Below are 19,056 nucleotides of genomic sequence, written 5' to 3'. Positions count from 1 at the left end.
GTAGATATCAGGAATACTGGTGACGTCAGATATAGAGCCCCGCGATGTGATTGGCGGCACGGATTCTATACAACGGCCTGAATTGTCAACGTTGATTGCTCAGATCAAGGAAGGAGGTAAATATGGGAGTAGGAAAGGTGTAGTTAAGAGGCAGATAGATATAAGAAAAAACGGATCAAATAAGAAAAACAATGAGAGAGCGGACGGTATATGTGCAGTCAATGTTTGTCTCTCTCCCTCTTGGGTCTCTTGTGAGGAACCTGGGACTCAGAACAACGCAGAATTTCCAATCAAGTAATTCTATGTTTATTAGTTCACCTAAATATATAGATAGACCAGTGTGTTCCTGTGTGTATCTGTGTATAGTATAGATATGCCGTCCCACGTGACTCACCGCCGGCTTGACTCATCGGGCAAAAAAAAAAAGAAAGGGCAAAAAAGATCAAGTTCCCCCTCCTTTATGGGTCATCTAAGCGGGGCTCGGCGATTCACAGCCTTTTTTTCTTTGCGCTCTCCCTCTACGTACCCAAGACCTCGATTTCTCGCAACGTCGCGATCTTACACAATGGCGTCCGCTGCCTCCCTTCCCGCCTCCGTGGCGGCTCTTACCCTCCAATCGACCGACCAGAAGTCCAAATTCGCCGGATGCTTCCCAACTTTGAACCCTATGGATATCTACCGTGAGCACATTGCGGAGCAATTGGGAAATGCCACCGGCATTGATGCTGCCAAGATCTATGCTCGTCTTGCATGGACCAGCACTCTGGACAAGGGTGACCTTTCATTGCCCGTACGTGCCCAGAAAGCGCTGTCTCGCATGTCCACCGTGGACTGGAACTAACAGTGTATCGGATGATTCTAGGTCGCTTCCCTCCAGATTAAGCAAAACCCTATGGAGCTGGCCAAGGAGCTCGCCTCAAAATTCCCCGCGTCCGATCTCATTCACCCGCCCTCTGTTGCCGGTCCTCACATGCAGTTCTTCTGCAAGACCGAGCCATTGGCTAAGACCGTTCTTGGTCGCGTCCTGTCCGAGAAGGCCGCGTATGGCACGAACGGCAACCAGGGTCAGAAGGACCCATCAGACCCCTCCAAGGGCCAGAAGAAGATCATCATTGAGTTCTCGTCGCCCAACATCGCCAAGCCCTTCCACGCCGGCCACCTGCGCAGCACCATCATTGGTGGTTTCCTTGCAAACCTCTACACTGTCATGGGATGGGATGTCATCAAGATGAACTACCTTGGTGACTGGGGTAAGCAGTATGGTCTGTTGGCCAACGGCTTCAAGTATTTCGGTAATGAGGAGGCTCTGACCAAGGACCCTATCAACCACCTATTCGATGTCTACGTCAAGGTCAACGGTCTCGTTGCTGGCCAGGACGGTCCCATCAAGGAGCTGAAGGAGCAGATCAAGACCAAGAAAGAGAAGAGTGAGGACGTTGCTGAACTGGAGGCACAACTCGCCAAGCTTGTTGACGCCAGCGAGGATGAGAAGGCCCGTCGCTACTTCAAGAGCATGGAGGACGGTGACCCCGAGGCCCTTGCTCTCTGGCGCAAGTTCCGTGATCTTAGTATCGAGAAGTACAAGCAGACCTACGCCCGCCTCAACATTGATTTCGACGTCTACTCCGGTGAATCGCAGATCAAGGGTGAGAGCATGAGCCAAGCCTACAAGCTCATGGAGAAGGCCGGCGTTTCTGAGGAGTCTGAGGGTGCCGTCATTGTTGACTTTACCAAGCATGGCGCAAAGAAGCTGGGCAAGGCTATTATTGTTCGCAAGGATGGTACCCCTCTTTACCTGACCCGTGATATCGGTGCTATCACCGAGCGTGACGAGGAGTACCACTTTGACAAGATGATCTACGTTGTTGCCGCCCAGCAAGATCTGCATCTCGCTCAGCTTTTCAAGGTCACCGAGCTCATGGGCCACAAGGACCTTGCCTCTCGTTGCCAGCACATCAACTTCGGAATGGTCCGCGGAATGAGTACCCGAAAGGGAACAGTCAAGTTCCTCGACGATATTCTCAAGGATGTTGGCGAAAAGATGCACGAAGTCATGAAGAAGAACGAAGTCAAGTACTCGCAGGTCGAGGACCCCGTGAAGACTGCCGATACTCTCGGCATCACTTCCGTCATGGTGCAAGACATGACCGGCAAGCGGTATGTGGAATCTAATCCTTTCATATTTTGATAACTTCCTTCTCATATACTAACTGCATTCCAGCATCAACGGCTATGACTTCAACCTGGATGCCATGACCTCCTTTGAAGGTGATACTGGCCCATACCTGCAATACGCTCACGCTCGTCTCTGCTCAATGGCCCGCAAGTCTGAGTTGGACGCTGACGAGCTGGTTAACGCCAACTTCGACCTTCTGACCGAGCAGCATGCTTCTGATCTCGTCCGTCTTCTGGCCCAGTGGCCTGATGTTCTCCTGAACACTGCTAAGACTCTCGAGCCCATCACTGTCCTCAGCTACCTGTTCCGCATGACCCACATGCTCAGCTCTAGCTACGATGTGCTCAAGGTTATCGGCAGTGAGCCCGAGGTCAAGAAGGCTCGCATGGCGCTGTATGCTTCCGCCCGCCAGGTTTTGAACAACGGCATGCGGATTCTCGGCCTCAACCCCGTTGAGCGGTTAGTCTCTTCCCTTCTTTATTAAATCCCTTTACTAACTTTTCCCAGCATGTAATTTCAATATCAACTTTATGGATGGTGTTTTCTTTCAGTTTCTTTTAAGCTATACCTTTTAGTTGCATTGGGCGCCAAGAGCGGGGCAAGCAAACATGGCATTATGCTTCTTTCTTACCAGGATTATCCTCGGCTTTCCATTGTTGTTTGCTTTTTCCGAAGATTCGTAGTTTCCAATGGTCGTGCCAGAACGTGGAGCAAATCCCGGGCGACAAATACGTGGCCCTAGACGCCGTCAGACAATGCCGTTGATAATCTGCGGTGTTAATATGTGTTGGCTGGCTTATTGACTCAGACCCTCTGGATTCAGCCATGGAATAAGCAGGGCTTTCTGAAGCCCGAAGTCCACGAAATGAACACCGTACCAACCATCCAACCGGGGACCAGAAAATCTTAGGTAAGCCGGACACCCAAGCCCTACTTTTCTTCAGGATCAATCGGGGACCTCGGACTGACCAACAATGACTATTGATGGTCATGCTCCACTGAACAGGGATATGTAATCACTGCAGTGTTTGTAGCTGAACCCCGATGAACTCGAATTATATAAATGCTAAACCCGACAACCTGGCGGGGACGGCCTGGAGCCAAATCACCTCGTATCTGCCGTCAAACACCCTGCACCGGCACGCAGCATGGTCGATCCCACACCAAATGAGGCCGGTATGATGGACCTGGAATGCAATGACAACGGCCATTTTCTGGTGAACCAGACCGTGCACGACTTCTCATGGCGAGGTCTGACGGTGACGGTCAAGGATCGTGAGACGAAGCAGTCTCGCGATTTGATCAATGACATTGCCGGTGATGTGCAGCAGGGTATGTATCCTTGTCCATTATCTACCCTAAGGCTTTGATATTGACGCTTGGTGTACAGGGGAGCTCGTTGCCTTAATGGGCCCGTCGGGCTGTGGCAAGACCACGCTGCTCAACGTGTTGGCTCGGCGTGCCGCGTCATCTGGAGCCAAGGTCCTCGGGAAGAGCTATGTCAACGGTTTACAGGTAGACTCGAAGGCTTTCCAGCGGATGACTTCATATGTTGAGCAGGAAGATGCGTTGATCGGATCCTTGACAGTGCAGGAGACGTTGAGGTTCGCAGCAGATCTCTCGCTGCCTAGGTATGTCATCGTGGATTTACTTCTCCATGGTCTCAGTCCTACCTGGTACTTATTATTGTGTCTCACATAGCTCGGTGTCGAAACGCCAACGCATGGATCGGATCCAGACACTTTTGGACGCATTTGGTATACAGAACCAGGCGAACACGCTAGTTGGCACACCAATCCGAAAGGGTATCAGTGGTGGTCAGAAGCGTCGTGTAAGCGTTGCTAGTCAGCTTATCACTTGTCCCAAGATTCTGTTTCTGGATGAGCCCACCAGTGGGCTGGATTCGACTGCGAGCTTTGAAGTGATGTCATACGCAAAGGAGCTGGCACGGGCCAACAATGTAAGTATCTGGTTGTCTCAGGCATAAGCTTGTGAAGGCACTAATCACTGTAGATAATCATCATTGCCAGTATCCATCAGCCCTCGACCACGACTTTCCAGCTCTTCGATAAGCTCCTTCTCCTTTCAGCCGGAAGATCATGCTACTTTGGACCGGTCCTTGCTGTGGAGAGTTACTTCAATGACATTGGTCATCCAATCCCGACGAACACCAATCCAGCGGAGTTCCTGTTAGATATTATCAGCGCTGACTTCAACAGCTCCAAGGAGTTGGCCCAGGAACGAGTTCAAGCCATACAGGTTGCCTGGGCGGAGTCAGCAGCGAGCGAGGCAATGAATAGGAGAGTTTCAGACCGAGCCCAGTCGGTGGACAAGGATGGTGAAGACGCACTGATTGATGACATGGCTCGCCCTGGACCGCTGCTAATCACTTCGGCTCTGCTTCATCGTTCGTTTATCAAGTCTTATCGCGATGTCGTTGCTTATGGGATTCGAATCGTGATGTATCTTGGTGAGGATCATTATGCCGTGTTGAAAGCATGCAAGGCTAATGTGACACAGGCTTGGCTATTATGATGGGCACGGTGTGGCTACGTCTTCACCCGTCGCAGGAGTATATTCAGCCGTTTATCAATGCTATTGTGAGTAATATCATCATGTTTGATAACCACTCACTGACAACATGCAGTTCTTTGGCTCCGCATTCATGTCCTTCATGGCCGTAGCATACGTGCCAGCCTTCTTGGAAGACCGAGCAACGTTTGCAAAAGAACGAGCCAACGGTCTGTACGGTGCAACACCCTTTATGGTCTCAAACTTTCTCATAGGCCTGCCCTTCCTGTGTATGTCCTAGTCCACCCTGCCACATAAACCCCTCTAACCAAATCACAGTTATTATATCAGTCCTATTCTCAATTATTTCATACTGGCTCTCCAACTTCCGACCCACGGGGGAAGCCTTCTTCACCTGGGTGATGTGGATATTCCTCGACCTCGTGGCAGCAGAGTCCCTAGTCGTCTTCGTGACAGCCATATTCCCGAACTTCGTGATCGCTTTGGCGCTGGTAGCGTTTGCAAATGGTCTATGGATGAGCGTCGGAGGGTTTCTGGTCACGCCGACGATTCTCAATCCGTTCTGGAAATATGTGTTCCACTACATCGATTATCAGGTAGGCCAGCGCACTATCAGAACTTTATTTCTTGTCAGACTGACTTTTCAATTCTCAGGCATACGTTTTCCAGGGCATGATGGTCAATGAGTTTTCCGAGAGGACTTACTCTTGTGGTAGTCAGTGTCAGTGTATGTACACCACTGATTTGGCGGATCAGTGTTTGATCCGGGGGAATGCGGTGCTGGAACAGTATGGATATGCCACTGATCGGACAGTTAAATGGGTTGGGATTCTGATTGGCATCATTTCTGTCTATCGGCTGTTTGGATGGATTGCTCTGTATCTGCGCAGATACTGAGGTGTCAGCATATAACCGGGAATTTCTCCCCGGTGTGGGTTTGTAATAGTATATACTTTCTAGATACATATTAAGATAGAAGAACAGCACTTGGCCGTTTCTAATCACTATCATTATGTGAATTAACTTCTTGTTGAACAATTGCAACTCTCCATCGGGGACTTCATCCAGGCAGCCACTTACGCCCCCATCTGAGGCACAACAATTCCAAACGCAGCAAGATGCTTATAAAGCTGTAGCGTCTCAACAGTATATTAACATTCATGCGTATCACCGGGAGTGATTGGCTCGCAGGATTTCGGGCTTCGTACCACATCAGATGATCCTAATCGCCGATTGCGTGCCAGGGCCAATCTGAGCAGACAGCACTTGAAAGAAGAAGTATCAGAACGTACAAGCCGGCTAGTCTCGACTAGTCTGGCCCTGTTATGGGGCGATCTGAGTATCGATCTACAGACATGCAAGTCATGTACCCAGAACTTCTTTCCCTCTTCGACGACCTCCCTTCCCGCTGCAACACTAAAAGCCCTAAAAAGTATCTAGAACCTAAGTAGAGGTAGTTCCAGCCGTGCTTCCCCTCATCTTCCACTGCCGTGGCAGTTATCAGCATTGTTGAACTAGCGGTGAAGGTCTTGACCTCGAAGAGCTGATGCCATCTTGCAGAACCACGAGGCAAGGGGGCTCCTTGACCTACTTTTTTCGTTCCGAGGGAGGGGGAGAAGCAATCGATCAATAACGATGGCTCTTGTTATCACGAGGACCGTGATTATTGATATGCGACCAAAGCTTATTAGCTGAAGCTGCCTTGCGATTCGAATTTAGATATGCCCCGGCACGCACGGCATGTTCCTGGTACTTCGGCCCCGATGCTAAGACCGCTTACAATCGTCCTCGTCAAATGTGTCAAATGTACTGGGGAAAAACGGGGGTCTAGTTCTGGAGCCGCATGGGGATCTCGGGATATATTTGGAGCGGAGCTCTTTTCCAGTATTTTGAGCCTCCACTAGATTTGGCGTCATGCCCGCCCTTGTAGCAATTCACCCCGGGTTTACCCTAGGTAAATGGTATTTGAGGGGTCAACGGCATGGTAGAATCTTGGAATTGCATTGTCACGTCTACATCTCTTCCACACGTGCGGGATGGTTCATGGAACCTTGGGTCGAACGACGCAAGGGATATGAAGGAATCCACCAACTCGGCAATGATAGACCGTCTGTGCTGCATGTCATACCGAGCTAGCCATTTTTGTTCGTTCCCGAAAAAAGGCTCCGGCTATCTTGTAGCATGATCCGTTCTCTCGGAAGTACTTGAATACCGGTACCAGTACCAGTGATCAGGACGTAGGACTTGGCCATAATGCACATACAGTAGTCCTTCTGTATGACTCACGAATGAGAATGCAGGCGGAGAAAACACAACATCCAAAGATAACCTGCCACATGTGCGACGACCCTGACGACAACGAATGCCATGCAGTGCTCAGTCCCTCTTCTCCGTTCTGCCGTTTGAAGTCCATGGGAGTGGGAATTACATACTGACTCACACTCCACTCCAGTGGCAATTCTGCTAGGCCTCGTTGTACTTACGGCGTGGGTGGCAGGGATCCATCCCCACCGACTTTTTCCCGTGTACCGAATACATTGACATTGTACTAGTACTGAGAACTGGGAAAGAAAAGAAAGAAAACATAGAACAGAAAGCAATGGTCGGGGGTGGAAAATAACAGACTCTTGTATAGGGAGGCGATCATTGGGCCGACATTGGGCGTTAGTAGGGATGTTAGGAGAAAATAGGGATGGAACGGAAGACGTCACGGGGAAAAAGGAAGGAACGAATATAAAGAACTGGCAACCATGGAAACATTGTCGAGAACCAGGGATCCTAGCGGGTCCCGAGGTTAAAAAGAAGTAAAAAAGTAAACAGAGAAGTATATATAGTATACATTCTAATGTGTGTAGTGTGTGTATAGTACTGAGTACAGTGTAAGTACGAAATAAATAAGAAATAAAGTCTTTGACTCCCCACTTTCTTTTTTTTTTTTTCAGTTGGGCACCCGAGAGCCTCTTCGTGAAACCTCTCTCTTTTTGGCTTTGAACTATTATTTTTTTGTTTTCTGCCGCTCTCTTCCCTCTCTGTCTTCTATCTCTCTATCTCTCTGTCTTTCTCTCTCTTCCCTTCCTCTCCCTTCTTCTCGTGTCCTCTGTTCTCTTCTCTACTGGTGTTATCACCCCTCACTTTTATCGCTGCCCATCGACTCCACTCTCCCCACTGAGTTCTAAGACCGTCAGGCAGAGCATCCCAAAATTCTCAACCCAACCTCACTCCTGCAGCTGCTCCACCACTCATCGTCTGCCAGAGAGGTCCTTTTGTCGTTTTTTGCCTTCTTTTCCTTTTTTCTTTCTTCTATGCCCCACGACCCAACGCTTGCCCGATCGGTTTGCCAACTGTCGCCTAACATCCCACCTCTTTCGATGGAGACATTGCGTTCTGGAAAGTACTACGCTTCCTCCGCTCGCTGACAGACTCCGTCGCCTGCCATCGCCCGCTGCGATCGGCAGGTCCGCTTACTTGGTCTTGGGGGAAGAAAGGAACTCCGTCAATCGGGGTTGAGGGGAAAAAAGACTGCATTCTGACTCATCGTCAAAGTGGGCAGCAGTGGCTTGCTGTACGTTGAACATCAAGGGAGCCACACACGTCGTGGAAACGGGACTAACCCTGTTTTCTTTTTTTTTCCCTTAGGAAACCCGCAGCCCACATTATGGCCACTAAGGCCCGGCCGGCCTTCGTCGAAGATTATGACGAAGAATCCCATGCCACTCGACCTAATACTCGCATGACTGCCAATGCTACAGCCAACTCTGCTGCCAAAATAGCCAGGTCGGATCTATTCCCAGAGCCGCTGATCGACGGCGCAAGTGACTCAGGTTATTCTAGTCGCACCGCTGCCACCGTCAACAGCACCCAATCCGGCCCATCGGGCGGACAAAGTCCCCCTCTTAAATTGGAGTCCAAACGGGGCGACCTCGCCAGGAAGTCGTCCACCCGCAGAGAACGCAAGGAGGAACGAGTCAGACCGACGCGCGACGAGACAATGGTTGGTGCCTATTCGGGCGCCCATCATGCTCACGCGCCAAGGTCGTCGTCCAAGTCTCGTCGACATGAAGCTTCTCATGCCCGCTATTATAACGACCCATACTACGACGCTCCTCCGGCTCATTACCATCAGTCCGACCACCGTCCAGTCGAAGCTCCCTTCTATATCCCACAGCGTCCTCCGGTCCCAGACTACGCACCGTCCCCACAGAGTGCCCGATACCCCGCCGGCGTCATTGAGAATATTCACGTCAACCATCCGAGTCGACCCAGTCGCTCTCACACGTACCACACCTACCATTCCAACGGTCGACCTATGAGTTTCCACGGAATGCCACCAGGGATGGGGTCGGGAATGGCATCACCTATCTACAGCCAGGCGCCCATCCACGGCTACGATTACCATGGCCCTCCACCATCTGGCTCGGCCTACATGCACAACCAATACTCATCCTCTCCATACGGAGGCTCCTACTATACTCCATCGGAGTATGCTGCTCCCTCGGAATATCCACGAGAGCGATCTGAGTCCCGGCACCGGGAGCCCCGTCCACGTGAGTCCCGTCCCCGTCGATCTTCGTCGATCTATGGACACCCGCCCCCGGCCATGGACTCAGGCGCCTACTCGCCCTGGTACGATGACAGTGACCCCTTGGAGCGTCCCTTGGAGCGTTATACTTCACGAGAGGCCTATGGCCGTGCCTCAGCAGCGCACAGCCAGGACCCGGATGAGGACTTCTACCGCATGCCACCCCCACCACCACCTCCAATGCCCAGGCCGAAGCCCAAGTCCGCCCCGCAGATTCATCAGCAGAAACGACCTGAGCCCCGCAAGGCCCAAACCAGCACTGCTGTGCCCTCGCAACGTCGCCCGTCCAGAGGCATGGACCGTGGCATGGATCGAAGCATGGACAGACTGGACATGTCGGATCTTGCAGCGGAGTTGCCAGTGGTGACGGATCGGTCCCATCGTCGAATGTCAAGGGAGACTGCCCTGCCAGAGAGAACTCACAGCCTACGGAGCAGCCACAGACGGTCTACGTCCTACCAAGACGATCGACGTGGCGCCCAGGTGGCTGTGGCAAGCTCTCGGCGGCGGCAGCCAACCACGTACTACTACGATGAACCGTCGAGCAATGCCGGTGACATTCTGGAAGATCGTGAGCGTGAAGTCGAGAACTACCAGGCAGCACGGTCCGGCAGAAACTCAACTGCCAACGTGCCTCTCTCCGCAGAGGCCATGCTCCCCGCTCCCGCCAAGGCAACCACTAATCGCCCGGGGAGTGAGAGTGGCAGCCAGAAGAGCCGGTCCAATAGCAGCCGTGGCAGCGGCACAGGCTCAAGGCCAGAAGAAGACAAGAACATGACCCTCATGGTGAATGGAGTGAAGATGCAATTTAACCACGAAACGATTGCAGGGCAGTCCATCAACATTCGTGCTGGGGAGGCGGGCAACGCCGTGCGATTGAACATCGCTGGTGGGCCCCGACCCAAGCAGTATTTGACTGGATCTAACTCTGACTATACGGGCGGCTCCAGCCGCCGGGACCCGGAAGAATCACGACGATCTCGAGGAGACACCCGTTCGGAGCGTGCACTTCGCCGTTCTAGCCAGTCTACCTACGGAAGTACTCGCTATCATTGATCCGGGTCCCATCTGGTGGATTTATTCAAGTTGCTTTTCACGTCTTCCTTATGGCTGGATTCCATTTTTGTTATGATTCCGTCTTGTATGTGCCTGCATAGCCATTGGTTGAGTGGGCCGGCCTGTTTAGTTTGTCAAAAGTTCCATTGCTTTGCATATGTTTGCGTTTCTTCGGGTTCGGGTGCTGCGGTTGGACAAACAAAAAATCAAGGGTAATTACCTACAGCGAGGCTGCTAGGCAGCAGGCTGGATTCCTTCTCGAGCGGTCCAGAGCTGCGAGGCGGCCTCGCCAAACTGGGAGGACTTGTGTGTGATTTCATTTGCAACTGCTGTCTATTTTTGCGTGTGTCTGCGTGTGTTTGGGCAAAACGTTGGGCACGAACGACTTGATGATGTGTCTCCGTTATGGCGATATGATTGTACGATTCTGATGACCTGCGATGACAAGTCTGATGTGCTTCACTTTCTGATGTCTCCTTTTTGTCAGCGTTCGTGTATAGCCTTTCTTCTCATTGGGCCTGTGTCTTTCTCCTTACTTTGTTCGCGACTCCGAGTGGCGGAGAGAGATTATACCCATATCTGTTTACTTGTCATGTCTCAACACCAGGTCATCTTTTTCTTTGGCCATATCCACGTTCTATATTTCGTGTTTTCTGATTGTATCTGGCTGCGCTTGTCTGGGCTTCGTAGTTTTATTTGGGACTCTGTTTCTATTGATTCGGTTTATTTGTGCAAGTTTGCGCTGGCTTTCTCATTAGCATTGTCTTTGATCTTACACTGCCTTTTACTGAATTGGTTTTGATACCCCGCTAGCTGTCTGGGTGCGATCGCAGGATTCGATCAGGGATGGCTTTTTCCAGAGGCTTATTTCGAGCGGGTGGCCCTCCATGATTTGTTATTTGTGATGATTGATATATAATCGAAATGAAAGCATACCGCTACACATCAAATTAAAGTGAATCAATATGATCGACGCTTTTATAGATCGAGCGGGCCGATGTGGGGGGATGATGTAAGCGGGTTGCCCGGGACAACAAGCCAGTAAACACAATCCCCAGCCTCCTCCAACCTCCTCAATTACGTGCAGTCTCAAGTTGGGCTGGAATATATCTCATTCGGTATTTTCCCGTCTTTGCATCTTCAAGATTTTACTGACACCTGCTAGACGTTCCGCACTTTGTTCCACATTCCATATCCACATTCCAGTGTCAAAGATCGATATCTAGATCTGGTGCTGATCACTGCCTTCAATGTGAGCTCATGACTCGATTGCAAGAATTCACAGAATACTGATCATTATCCAGAGAGTCCCGTCTTGAGCCACGCGCTCTCGACCACTCTGATACTCCACCATGGCTCCAGTTCCAGAGAATCGGGAATTCCCCAGCATTCCAGCTGTGGGAGCTGCCGGGCTCTATGTTCGGGATGTCAGCAATGAGGACACCCTCGACACCTCGCCCTCTCTCAATATTATATCTCATCCCCTCGCTGCTCGTGCCGACTCGACAACAACCAAACAAACCCCAGTCCGTGGAGCGGGAACAGTCGACCCACACAGTATAAAGATGCAAGGTCTGATGGCTCTGTTCGCTATTATTGGAGCACTATTTGTCCTGGGCGCAATCTGGTTCTTCTTTTGGGCCAAGAATGGTGGATTTGTGTGGCGGAAGGGCGATTGGGATGACTACAAGTCCACTGTCCTTCGACGGAAAGGACCCGACGGAAAGACTCTCAGTAATGCTACTAAGAGTACCAAGCTTGGTGGTGGAAGTGTGGTTGGCAAGGGCTACACCGACGATGGATACTCATTCACCAATGAAACATACACCGACACAGCGACAACCGTTACGGAAGAGAAACCCCGACGCAAGCGATTCAGAGAAACCGCGAAGGAGAAGCTTCTCCGCCGCAACAAGCACGAGCAATGGGAAGGCGCCGATGATGCCGACGTGCGCGCATACCGTGAAGAAAAACCTGCTCGCATTGGTGGCATGAACCGTGAAGCAGACGGAACCTATCACGGCAGTGACTACGACACCTCCGCCCCGCCAACCTCCTACCAACAAAGCGAGATGAGCCAAGCCCACGACTTTGCCTACGATCCACCTCGCCGTCAACGCCGCGATCCCTCCGGATTCTCATTCACAGAGGGCAGCGAGGACGTCATCAGCCACACAACCGAAGAGCGCCGCGTCCGCGACCCATCCACCCGCCGTCACAACCGCCGTCGTGACCGTCGCAGCCAGGTCGGACCACCTCCCGCTCCATCATCTCGGACCAGCAGTCCCCGCAAGCAGGACCGCCGCTCCCAACCCCACCCTCCAGGCCATTTCACCGAGCCGCTTGATTTCTCATCGGCTGGTTCTCGCTCTGAATACCAGTACTCCAATGTCGACACCGAAGACTCTGGCACAAAGAGTTACAAGCACCCTATTCCCGGGTTAACCAAGGGCTACCGTCGCGATGGACGTAGCCGTCGTCGTGACAGTCTGAGTGACAGCGAAGGCGAGACTCAGTATTCGTAAGCTTTGGCATGATTGAGTTTCATTTTTATGTACGCAATACCCGTGAGAGCGGAATCGATTAAGAATATGGACCTCGGAGGGACTTTATGGATTATGGGATCAGCGTTTTCTTTTTTTTTTTTTTTAAGGCAATTGTATTGCCCATTGACTTATGGATTGGAATGGACATGTGTGGGAAATTGTTTGGGTCATGTACATAATGAACTGGATTTACGATGCGAATGGATTACATGTCAACGCAATGTCTTTTCTTCGGTAACCTATTCGGTATCTGAGCTGGCCACCCTCCATGCCAGGTTAAAAGTTCTCAATCATCCAGAGCTGGCAATAATAGACACAGTTTGCAGCCATATCACAGGTACTTTTCTGGAAATTTGCAAGTCAAGGATATCTCAGCGGGCTATTCAAAGTCTACTCCACTTACCCTACGCAATGTGTCTCTCACTGTCAAGCCTGGACAAAAGACCATTGTTGTGGGCCGAACAGGGAGGTAAATATGCAAGATACGCAGAACTGACTTTTGCTCGCTTTTGTGAGCGTTTGGCTAATTACAATCCCTCGATAGTGGTAAGAGTACATTGATGCTTTTCTTGCTACAGCTTCTTGGGCCCAGGCAGGGATCTACATTGATCGACGACATCAACATCACCCATATATCACCGAGAATTGTCCGAAAACCTGGGTTCATATTGCAGTGCCACAAGATGGCTTCATAATTCCAACGGCAAGTCTACGCTTCAATCTAGATCCTTATCACACGAGCTCAGACCAAGAAATGTCCCTGAGCCTCCAAAGGACAGGTCTTTGGGATAAGATTCATTCGCCATCCGCCGGTTCGGCTGAGAAGGCAGGCGTGAGTCTCAAAATTCGAAGTCTATTAGATCTTCCTTTGTCGTCATTTCTACCATTCTCGGCCGGACAGGTACAACTATTTGCCTTAAGGCGAACACTGCTAAGGATTTGGGCTTCTGCCCCATAGAAGCCGATTGTTATCTTGGATGAGGTCAGCTCTTCGTTAGACTCGGAAACAGAGTCTATTCTGATTGATATCCTTCGAGATGAGCTCCGAGATTACACTGTTGTTATGGTTGCATATCGCGTTGCTGGTATCATGGGTGCTATGAGACCTGAGATTGATGCAATTGCCACCATGCCAGATGGAGGGCTATCAATATATAGAAACAAGGCGTATTTCTGCAAGTAGTAACCAACCAGTTTGTTCCAAGATAGCTAGTGTCTTGTTTGACTGCCGATGATAACGGATGCGTTGCAATAAACAAAGAAGATCAGTGACATTGTGATTGATCCAGATATTCTGTGCAACCACAAGGAAGCCACATTTATTGGGTAGAAAGCTTTGCAACCTACTGTGGCAGCTTGTTCGCGTTCAGTCGTGTGAGAGGCGATGTGACAAGAGCCTATTTCCTGCACGGTCAGTAAACATGGTCACCGCGCTAGTGTAGATCTCCCACCTGCTTGGCGTGATAAGCTGTCAATGTAACAATTGTCGTAAATTATACAGTTAATGATACGCTATCGAGACGTGGTATTGCTCGACATTGAAAAACAAAACTTTGAATACTTTTGTTCTGCTAGCGTCAGATGAGTACATCCAGTTGCAATTAATCGCCATATTGTGCCTTGTCTACTGAGGCTCTTCGGGTCCTTATTACTTAAATATCTTGGTGGCTTTATCAGGACCGCCAAATGGTTATCTATCGTTTAGTAAAGTGGAAGGTCCTTACAGGCAGGCAATGTCCAAAGTCTATATATATCTTGAGTATTGGGCGTGCATTGCTATTTTGTTTTACGTGACTGCTCTCGCAATTGATTGTAAACAATGTGTGAGACAAACAGAGGCATCTTCTATGCCTTAATTCCATTCATTAATGTAGAAATGCATAAATGAGATTAAAACATACTTCTATGTCCTTGATCAGGCCAAAATTGATGCCTCAACACAGACAGCCTGCCGCCTGAGGCAGCAGTGCTTATGTCATCTTTCATACTTTAATCGTCCTCACCGCCCGCCATTCTCACCGCCCGACAAAATTTCCCGAAAAGTTTCAATCTCCTCAAGATTCAAGAAAATAATGCAAAGCACAACCAAGATGAAGCGCAAGCTGGATGCAAACGACGTTCCCTCTCCGGAGGCTGCGGGAACCGACAACAAAGATCTCGACTTTGAAGCCCTCAATCTCGATCCTCGACTGCGCCAGGCTCTGATCAAAGAAAAGTTCACCAAGCCCACTCTTGTACAGTCGAAGGCTATTCCCCTCGCGCTGGAAGGAAAGGACATTCTCGGTAGGTTCGAGATGATATCCTGATGGATACAAATGCTGACCGACAAAGCTCGTGCGAAAACCGGCTCTGGTAAAACTGCCGCCTATGTCCTACCTATCTTGCAGGCTATTCTCCAGCAAAAGACTGTTCGTACCTCTTTCTCCGATAATGGCATTGCTCCTTACTGATATGATTCAATAGGCCGATCCCTCATTGAAAGCCACAACTGCTCTAATCCTAGTCCCGACCCGCGAACTTGCAGAACAGGTCCAGAAAGTGATTACGACTTTCGCCGCATTCTGTGGCAAGGATATTCGGTCAGTCAACTTGACACAAAAGGTGTCCGATGAAGTGCAGCGTTCGTTGCTGGCCGATTTTCCCGATATCGTTGTGTCCACACCTACCCGAGTTTACAGCAACGTCAACAATTCCGCCTTGTCGCTTGACAAAATCACCCATCTTGTTATTGACGAGGCGGACCTGGTTCTGTCTTACGGATACGACGAAGAGATCAATGCTCTTTCCAAGGCTATTCCTCGCGGAGCACAGACATTCCTGATGAGTGCTACTCTCACTTCGGAGGTTGATACATTGAAGGACTTGTACTGTCGGAACCCGGTTATTCTCAAGCTCGAGGAGAAGGAAGAGAAGGGTGCCGGTGTCAGCCAATTCGTCGTCAAGTAAGTTCTCGTGATTTTCTATCACTCTACCAGATACTAATCGATCTCCAACAGGTGTGCTGAAGACGAGAAATTCCTTCTGACATATGTTATCTTCAAGTTGCAGCTGATCAAGGGCAAGGTTATCATTTTTGTTCAAGATGTAGATCGTTGCTACCGTGTGAAGCTTTTCCTGGAACAGTTCGGCCTGAAGAGCTGTGTCCTCAACTCAGAATTGCCCATCAACTCACGAATTCACGTCGTTGAAGAGTTCAACAAGGGTGTCTACGATATTATCGTGGCTGCCGACGAGCAAGAAGTTCTTGGAATAAGCAAATCAAAAAAGCGCGAAGTCAAGGAGGCAGAGCAAGAGGAAGAGGAAGCAAAAGAAGAAATGGGAGACAGCGACGACGAAGAGGCTATGGAAGATAAGAGCGAAAAGAAGGCCCAGACCCAGAAGCGCCGCAAGATGACCAGCAAAGAAAAGGACTACAGCATTGCGCGCGGTGTCGACTTCCAGAACGTTGCCTGCGTTCTCAACTTCGACCTCCCCACCAGCTCAAAATCTTACACGCACCGCATCGGACGTACCGGCCGCGCTGGAAAGGCCGGCATGGCCCTGTCCTTCGTGGTGCCAGCCGAGCAACACGGCAAGCACCGTCCAACCTCAATCCCAAGCACAAAGCACGACGAAACCATGCTGGCAAAGATCATCAAGCGGCAAACCAAGCTTGGCCACGAAGTCAAGCCGTACCACTTCGAGATGTCACAAGTCGACGCCTTCCGCTACCGTATGACCGACGCACTGCGCGCCGTGACCCGTCTAGCCGTGCAAGAAGCACGAGGCCGCGAGATCCGCCAGGAACTGATCAAGAGCGAGAAGCTGAAGCGCCACTTCGAAGACAACCCCGACGAACTGCGCCAGCTGCGCCATGATGGCGAGCTCCGTGCTGCGCGTGTTCAGGCCCATCTTAAGCATGTTCCTGACTACCTGATGCCGGCCAAGGGTCGCAAGGGAATTTCCAAGGAGAATGCTGGATATGTTGGATTCTCGTCCACCAAGCAGAATCGCATTCGCAAGGCAAGAGATCGCAACCGTGCCCGTGGGAAGGGCAAGGCTGGTGGGAAGGTTGATCCTCTCAAGACGTTTAACCGGCGCAAGTAGTTTGGAACTTCGGTCTTATGAGGTGATACCATTTGTACAGTCAGACATGAATCGGGATATTTCAATGTGGATTTTTGTCTTAATGCCTACATGCAGTATATTTCTATTTTTCGCCACAATTCGCGGTTTGCGTAGTGTTGCCTGGAAAGTAAAGTTAGTAATCGCCGCTTAGGGTTGAACACGAGAATTGGCAAAGCATGAATTTGTCTTTGTATTGTCAACGTTGGATATCTAGATTATATTCACATGGTCACAATGCGATGGAGTATGGCCATAGCATTAGATACAAGGCAGTATGCATTGAACACATCCGGCCTCAATAATCCGTTAAATCCTCACAGGACAACCGAAATTTCCTGTCCAAGCAGTGTGCTCACCGTCTCCGAGTCAACGTTCTCCAGCCCGAAAGACACCTGAAGCCATTTCCCGCGATCCTCCCTCCTAATCAGTCGCACGTGTTTACGCACTTCCAACGAAGTATGAAAAGAATCCCGGTAAAGCTTGAGCTCATTCGCACGACGGAAATTGATGAGCCGCTCTTCATGTCGCGTAGCAGAATCAGAATCATCAGAGTCGTCAGGCGTATTAACAGACAAAGCCAGTGGTCGCGGCGGGTGCTGAGATTCCGAATCATCTCTCAGATCAGGAACCCAGCCAGGGCCCACGTTGATCCATTCCACATCTCTCCACGATCCGTTCCACTCTGGGCCAGAGGCCCCCAGTGGATATGGGTGACCGTTTGGGTCATTGCCGACCCATTTCAAGGCTGGTAACCAGTCGGCACAGCCTTCGAGGTCAAGCCATTTTAGGCAGTATGTAGACCGTGAAAGTTGACGGAGGATGCTCGCGGCTTCGGCCCAGTTGTTGTCCATTGCGGCGTAGTTGTCAGTGCCGCTGTAGCTGAAAGTCAAGGAGCGGTGCAATGGGTGCCGGACACGAGCAGTGGCAGCGCCCGGAGTCCGGGTTGGAGTGGGCCAATGAGCGAGTGAGAGGTGAGTGAGAGTTGAGAGGCGGCTGACGATATTTAGAAGGGAATTCCAGCTTGCCGAAGCAGATTGGGGGTGAGCAAGAGACAAGTAGCGGAGATTGGTGAAGCGTAGACCCTGGGTCATACCCTTTGGAATAGGTGGGGTTGGAACTGCGTCTGGGACAACAGGCTCAGCTTTGTCTTGGTCGATCTCCTGATCCCATGAAGCTGGAACCACTTCATCTTGGTCTAAATCTGGCTTGGTCGAGGTGAACAGCTCGCTTGCCAACTGCTTGAATGTCATCCAGTGCCCCAGCGTATTGCCCAGGTCCAAACGTAAGATAGCAGCATCACTAGCAATAATGCTACTCTCATTGACACCTTCTCCATGCTCATTATTTTGGACATGGTCGCCCTCGGCTAGAAGAAGCGGTTTCAATCCTCTCATGCGTCCTTTCAACTGCTGACCTCTGGCATATACAGCGACATAACTCAATAGCAATGCCTTTATATGACTAGGGAGCTGAGCAAGAAATGGGCCGTCATAGTCCAAATGCCAAAGCCAATTCAAGGCCATAGACTTGAGCACCATATGCACCAGATCCCTCTGATCGGGGAACACGACCCCTGGTAGCCGCTTCAAACGGTGAACAACACGCTCGGAGTCACCCGCCATGTTAGCCAATTGATGCTGGTCTGTCACATTTGTGCTGTCCGTATTACCGGAAAGCCAGCTGTCAGGCGGAGGAGGTCCGGCGAACCGTCGCGGGCGAGTACCGATAGCAGTGCGCTGGGCACCAGGGCGAGGTCGCGGTGCTGGGGTTTCTGGAAGCTCAAGAAGGTTCCGGAGCGAAGGATGGACAGAGCGAGGGGCGACGAAGGAGCGTTGAGAGGGACGCTGGCGGGGTAACCCATCTTCAGAAGGATTCGGTGTTTGTGTCAGCCGCAGGTGGCTGATCAGATCATTGACTGACTCTGCAGCCACAGATGCCCCAGGCCTGTCATGGCGAGACGAAGAACCAAGACTATGGTGGGCAGGACTAGCTGGCTTGGTATGGAACCGCTGGTGCTTTTTGGGCATGAGAAGTTGCGGAGGTGAAGTTGAGGCTCCCCG

At 50.8% G+C, this 19,056-nt stretch overlaps 7 protein-coding genes across 7 annotated transcripts; 6 read left to right on the top strand and 1 right to left on the bottom strand.

Moving 5' to 3' along the window:
- Positions 1 to 453: 453 nt before the first annotated feature.
- N7446_007436 (arginine--tRNA ligase) lies at positions 454 to 2,885 on the top strand. The gene is made up of 4 exons (XM_058516181.1): positions 454 to 790; positions 863 to 2,157; positions 2,222 to 2,635; positions 2,684 to 2,885. The coding sequence occupies exons 1-4, from the start codon at positions 461 to 463 to the stop codon at positions 2,688 to 2,690; spliced, it is 2,046 nt and encodes a 681-aa protein (XP_058373359.1). The 5' UTR covers positions 454 to 460; the 3' UTR covers positions 2,691 to 2,885.
- Positions 2,886 to 3,324: 439 nt separating this feature from the next.
- Positions 3,325 to 5,605, top strand: N7446_007435 (putative ABC transporter; the record flags this gene model as incomplete). Its single annotated transcript, XM_058516180.1, has 8 exons — positions 3,325 to 3,508; positions 3,567 to 3,807; positions 3,878 to 4,136; positions 4,190 to 4,646; positions 4,697 to 4,776; positions 4,824 to 4,977; positions 5,027 to 5,304; positions 5,363 to 5,605. The coding sequence occupies 8 exons, from the start codon at positions 3,325 to 3,327 to the stop codon at positions 5,603 to 5,605; spliced, it is 1,896 nt and encodes a 631-aa protein (XP_058373358.1).
- A 2,758-nt stretch (positions 5,606 to 8,363) lies between these two features.
- On the top strand, positions 8,364 to 10,343 carry N7446_007434 (uncharacterized protein; the record flags this gene model as incomplete). Its single annotated transcript, XM_058516179.1, has 1 exon — positions 8,364 to 10,343. The coding sequence occupies one exon, from the start codon at positions 8,364 to 8,366 to the stop codon at positions 10,341 to 10,343; it is 1,980 nt and encodes a 659-aa protein (XP_058373357.1).
- A 1,352-nt stretch (positions 10,344 to 11,695) lies between these two features.
- On the top strand, positions 11,696 to 12,868 carry N7446_007433 (uncharacterized protein; the record flags this gene model as incomplete). The annotated part of the gene is made up of 1 exon (XM_058516178.1): positions 11,696 to 12,868. One exon carries the CDS (start codon positions 11,696 to 11,698, stop codon positions 12,866 to 12,868), a length of 1,173 nt encoding a protein of 390 aa, XP_058373356.1.
- Positions 12,869 to 13,300: 432 nt separating this feature from the next.
- Positions 13,301 to 14,072, top strand: N7446_007432 (uncharacterized protein; the record flags this gene model as incomplete). Its single annotated transcript, XM_058516177.1, has 3 exons — positions 13,301 to 13,358; positions 13,468 to 13,721; positions 13,848 to 14,072. 3 exons carry the CDS (start codon positions 13,301 to 13,303, stop codon positions 14,070 to 14,072), a joined length of 537 nt encoding a protein of 178 aa, XP_058373355.1.
- Positions 14,073 to 14,931: 859 nt separating this feature from the next.
- Positions 14,932 to 17,139, top strand: dbp9 (ATP-dependent DNA/RNA helicase). Its single transcript, XM_058516176.1, has 4 exons — positions 14,932 to 15,172; positions 15,221 to 15,297; positions 15,353 to 15,831; positions 15,886 to 17,139. Exons 1-4 carry the CDS (start codon positions 14,962 to 14,964, stop codon positions 16,973 to 16,975), a joined length of 1,857 nt encoding a protein of 618 aa, XP_058373354.1. The 5' UTR covers positions 14,932 to 14,961; the 3' UTR covers positions 16,976 to 17,139.
- A 171-nt stretch (positions 17,140 to 17,310) lies between these two features.
- On the bottom strand, positions 17,311 to 19,023 carry N7446_007430 (uncharacterized protein; the record flags this gene model as incomplete). Its single annotated transcript, XM_058516175.1, has 1 exon — positions 17,311 to 19,023. The coding sequence occupies one exon, from the start codon at positions 19,021 to 19,023 to the stop codon at positions 17,311 to 17,313; it is 1,713 nt and encodes a 570-aa protein (XP_058373353.1).
- Positions 19,024 to 19,056: the final 33 nt, after the last annotated feature.

This window comes from Penicillium canescens, assembly GCF_028828765.1.
Source record: "Penicillium canescens strain IBT 15451 chromosome Unknown utg000004l_segment0_segment0, whole genome shotgun sequence".
NCBI classification, from domain to species: domain Eukaryota; kingdom Fungi; phylum Ascomycota; class Eurotiomycetes; order Eurotiales; family Aspergillaceae; genus Penicillium; species Penicillium canescens.
Note: the sequence above shows the minus strand (reverse complement) of the source record. Positions and strands in the feature narration are given on the sequence as shown.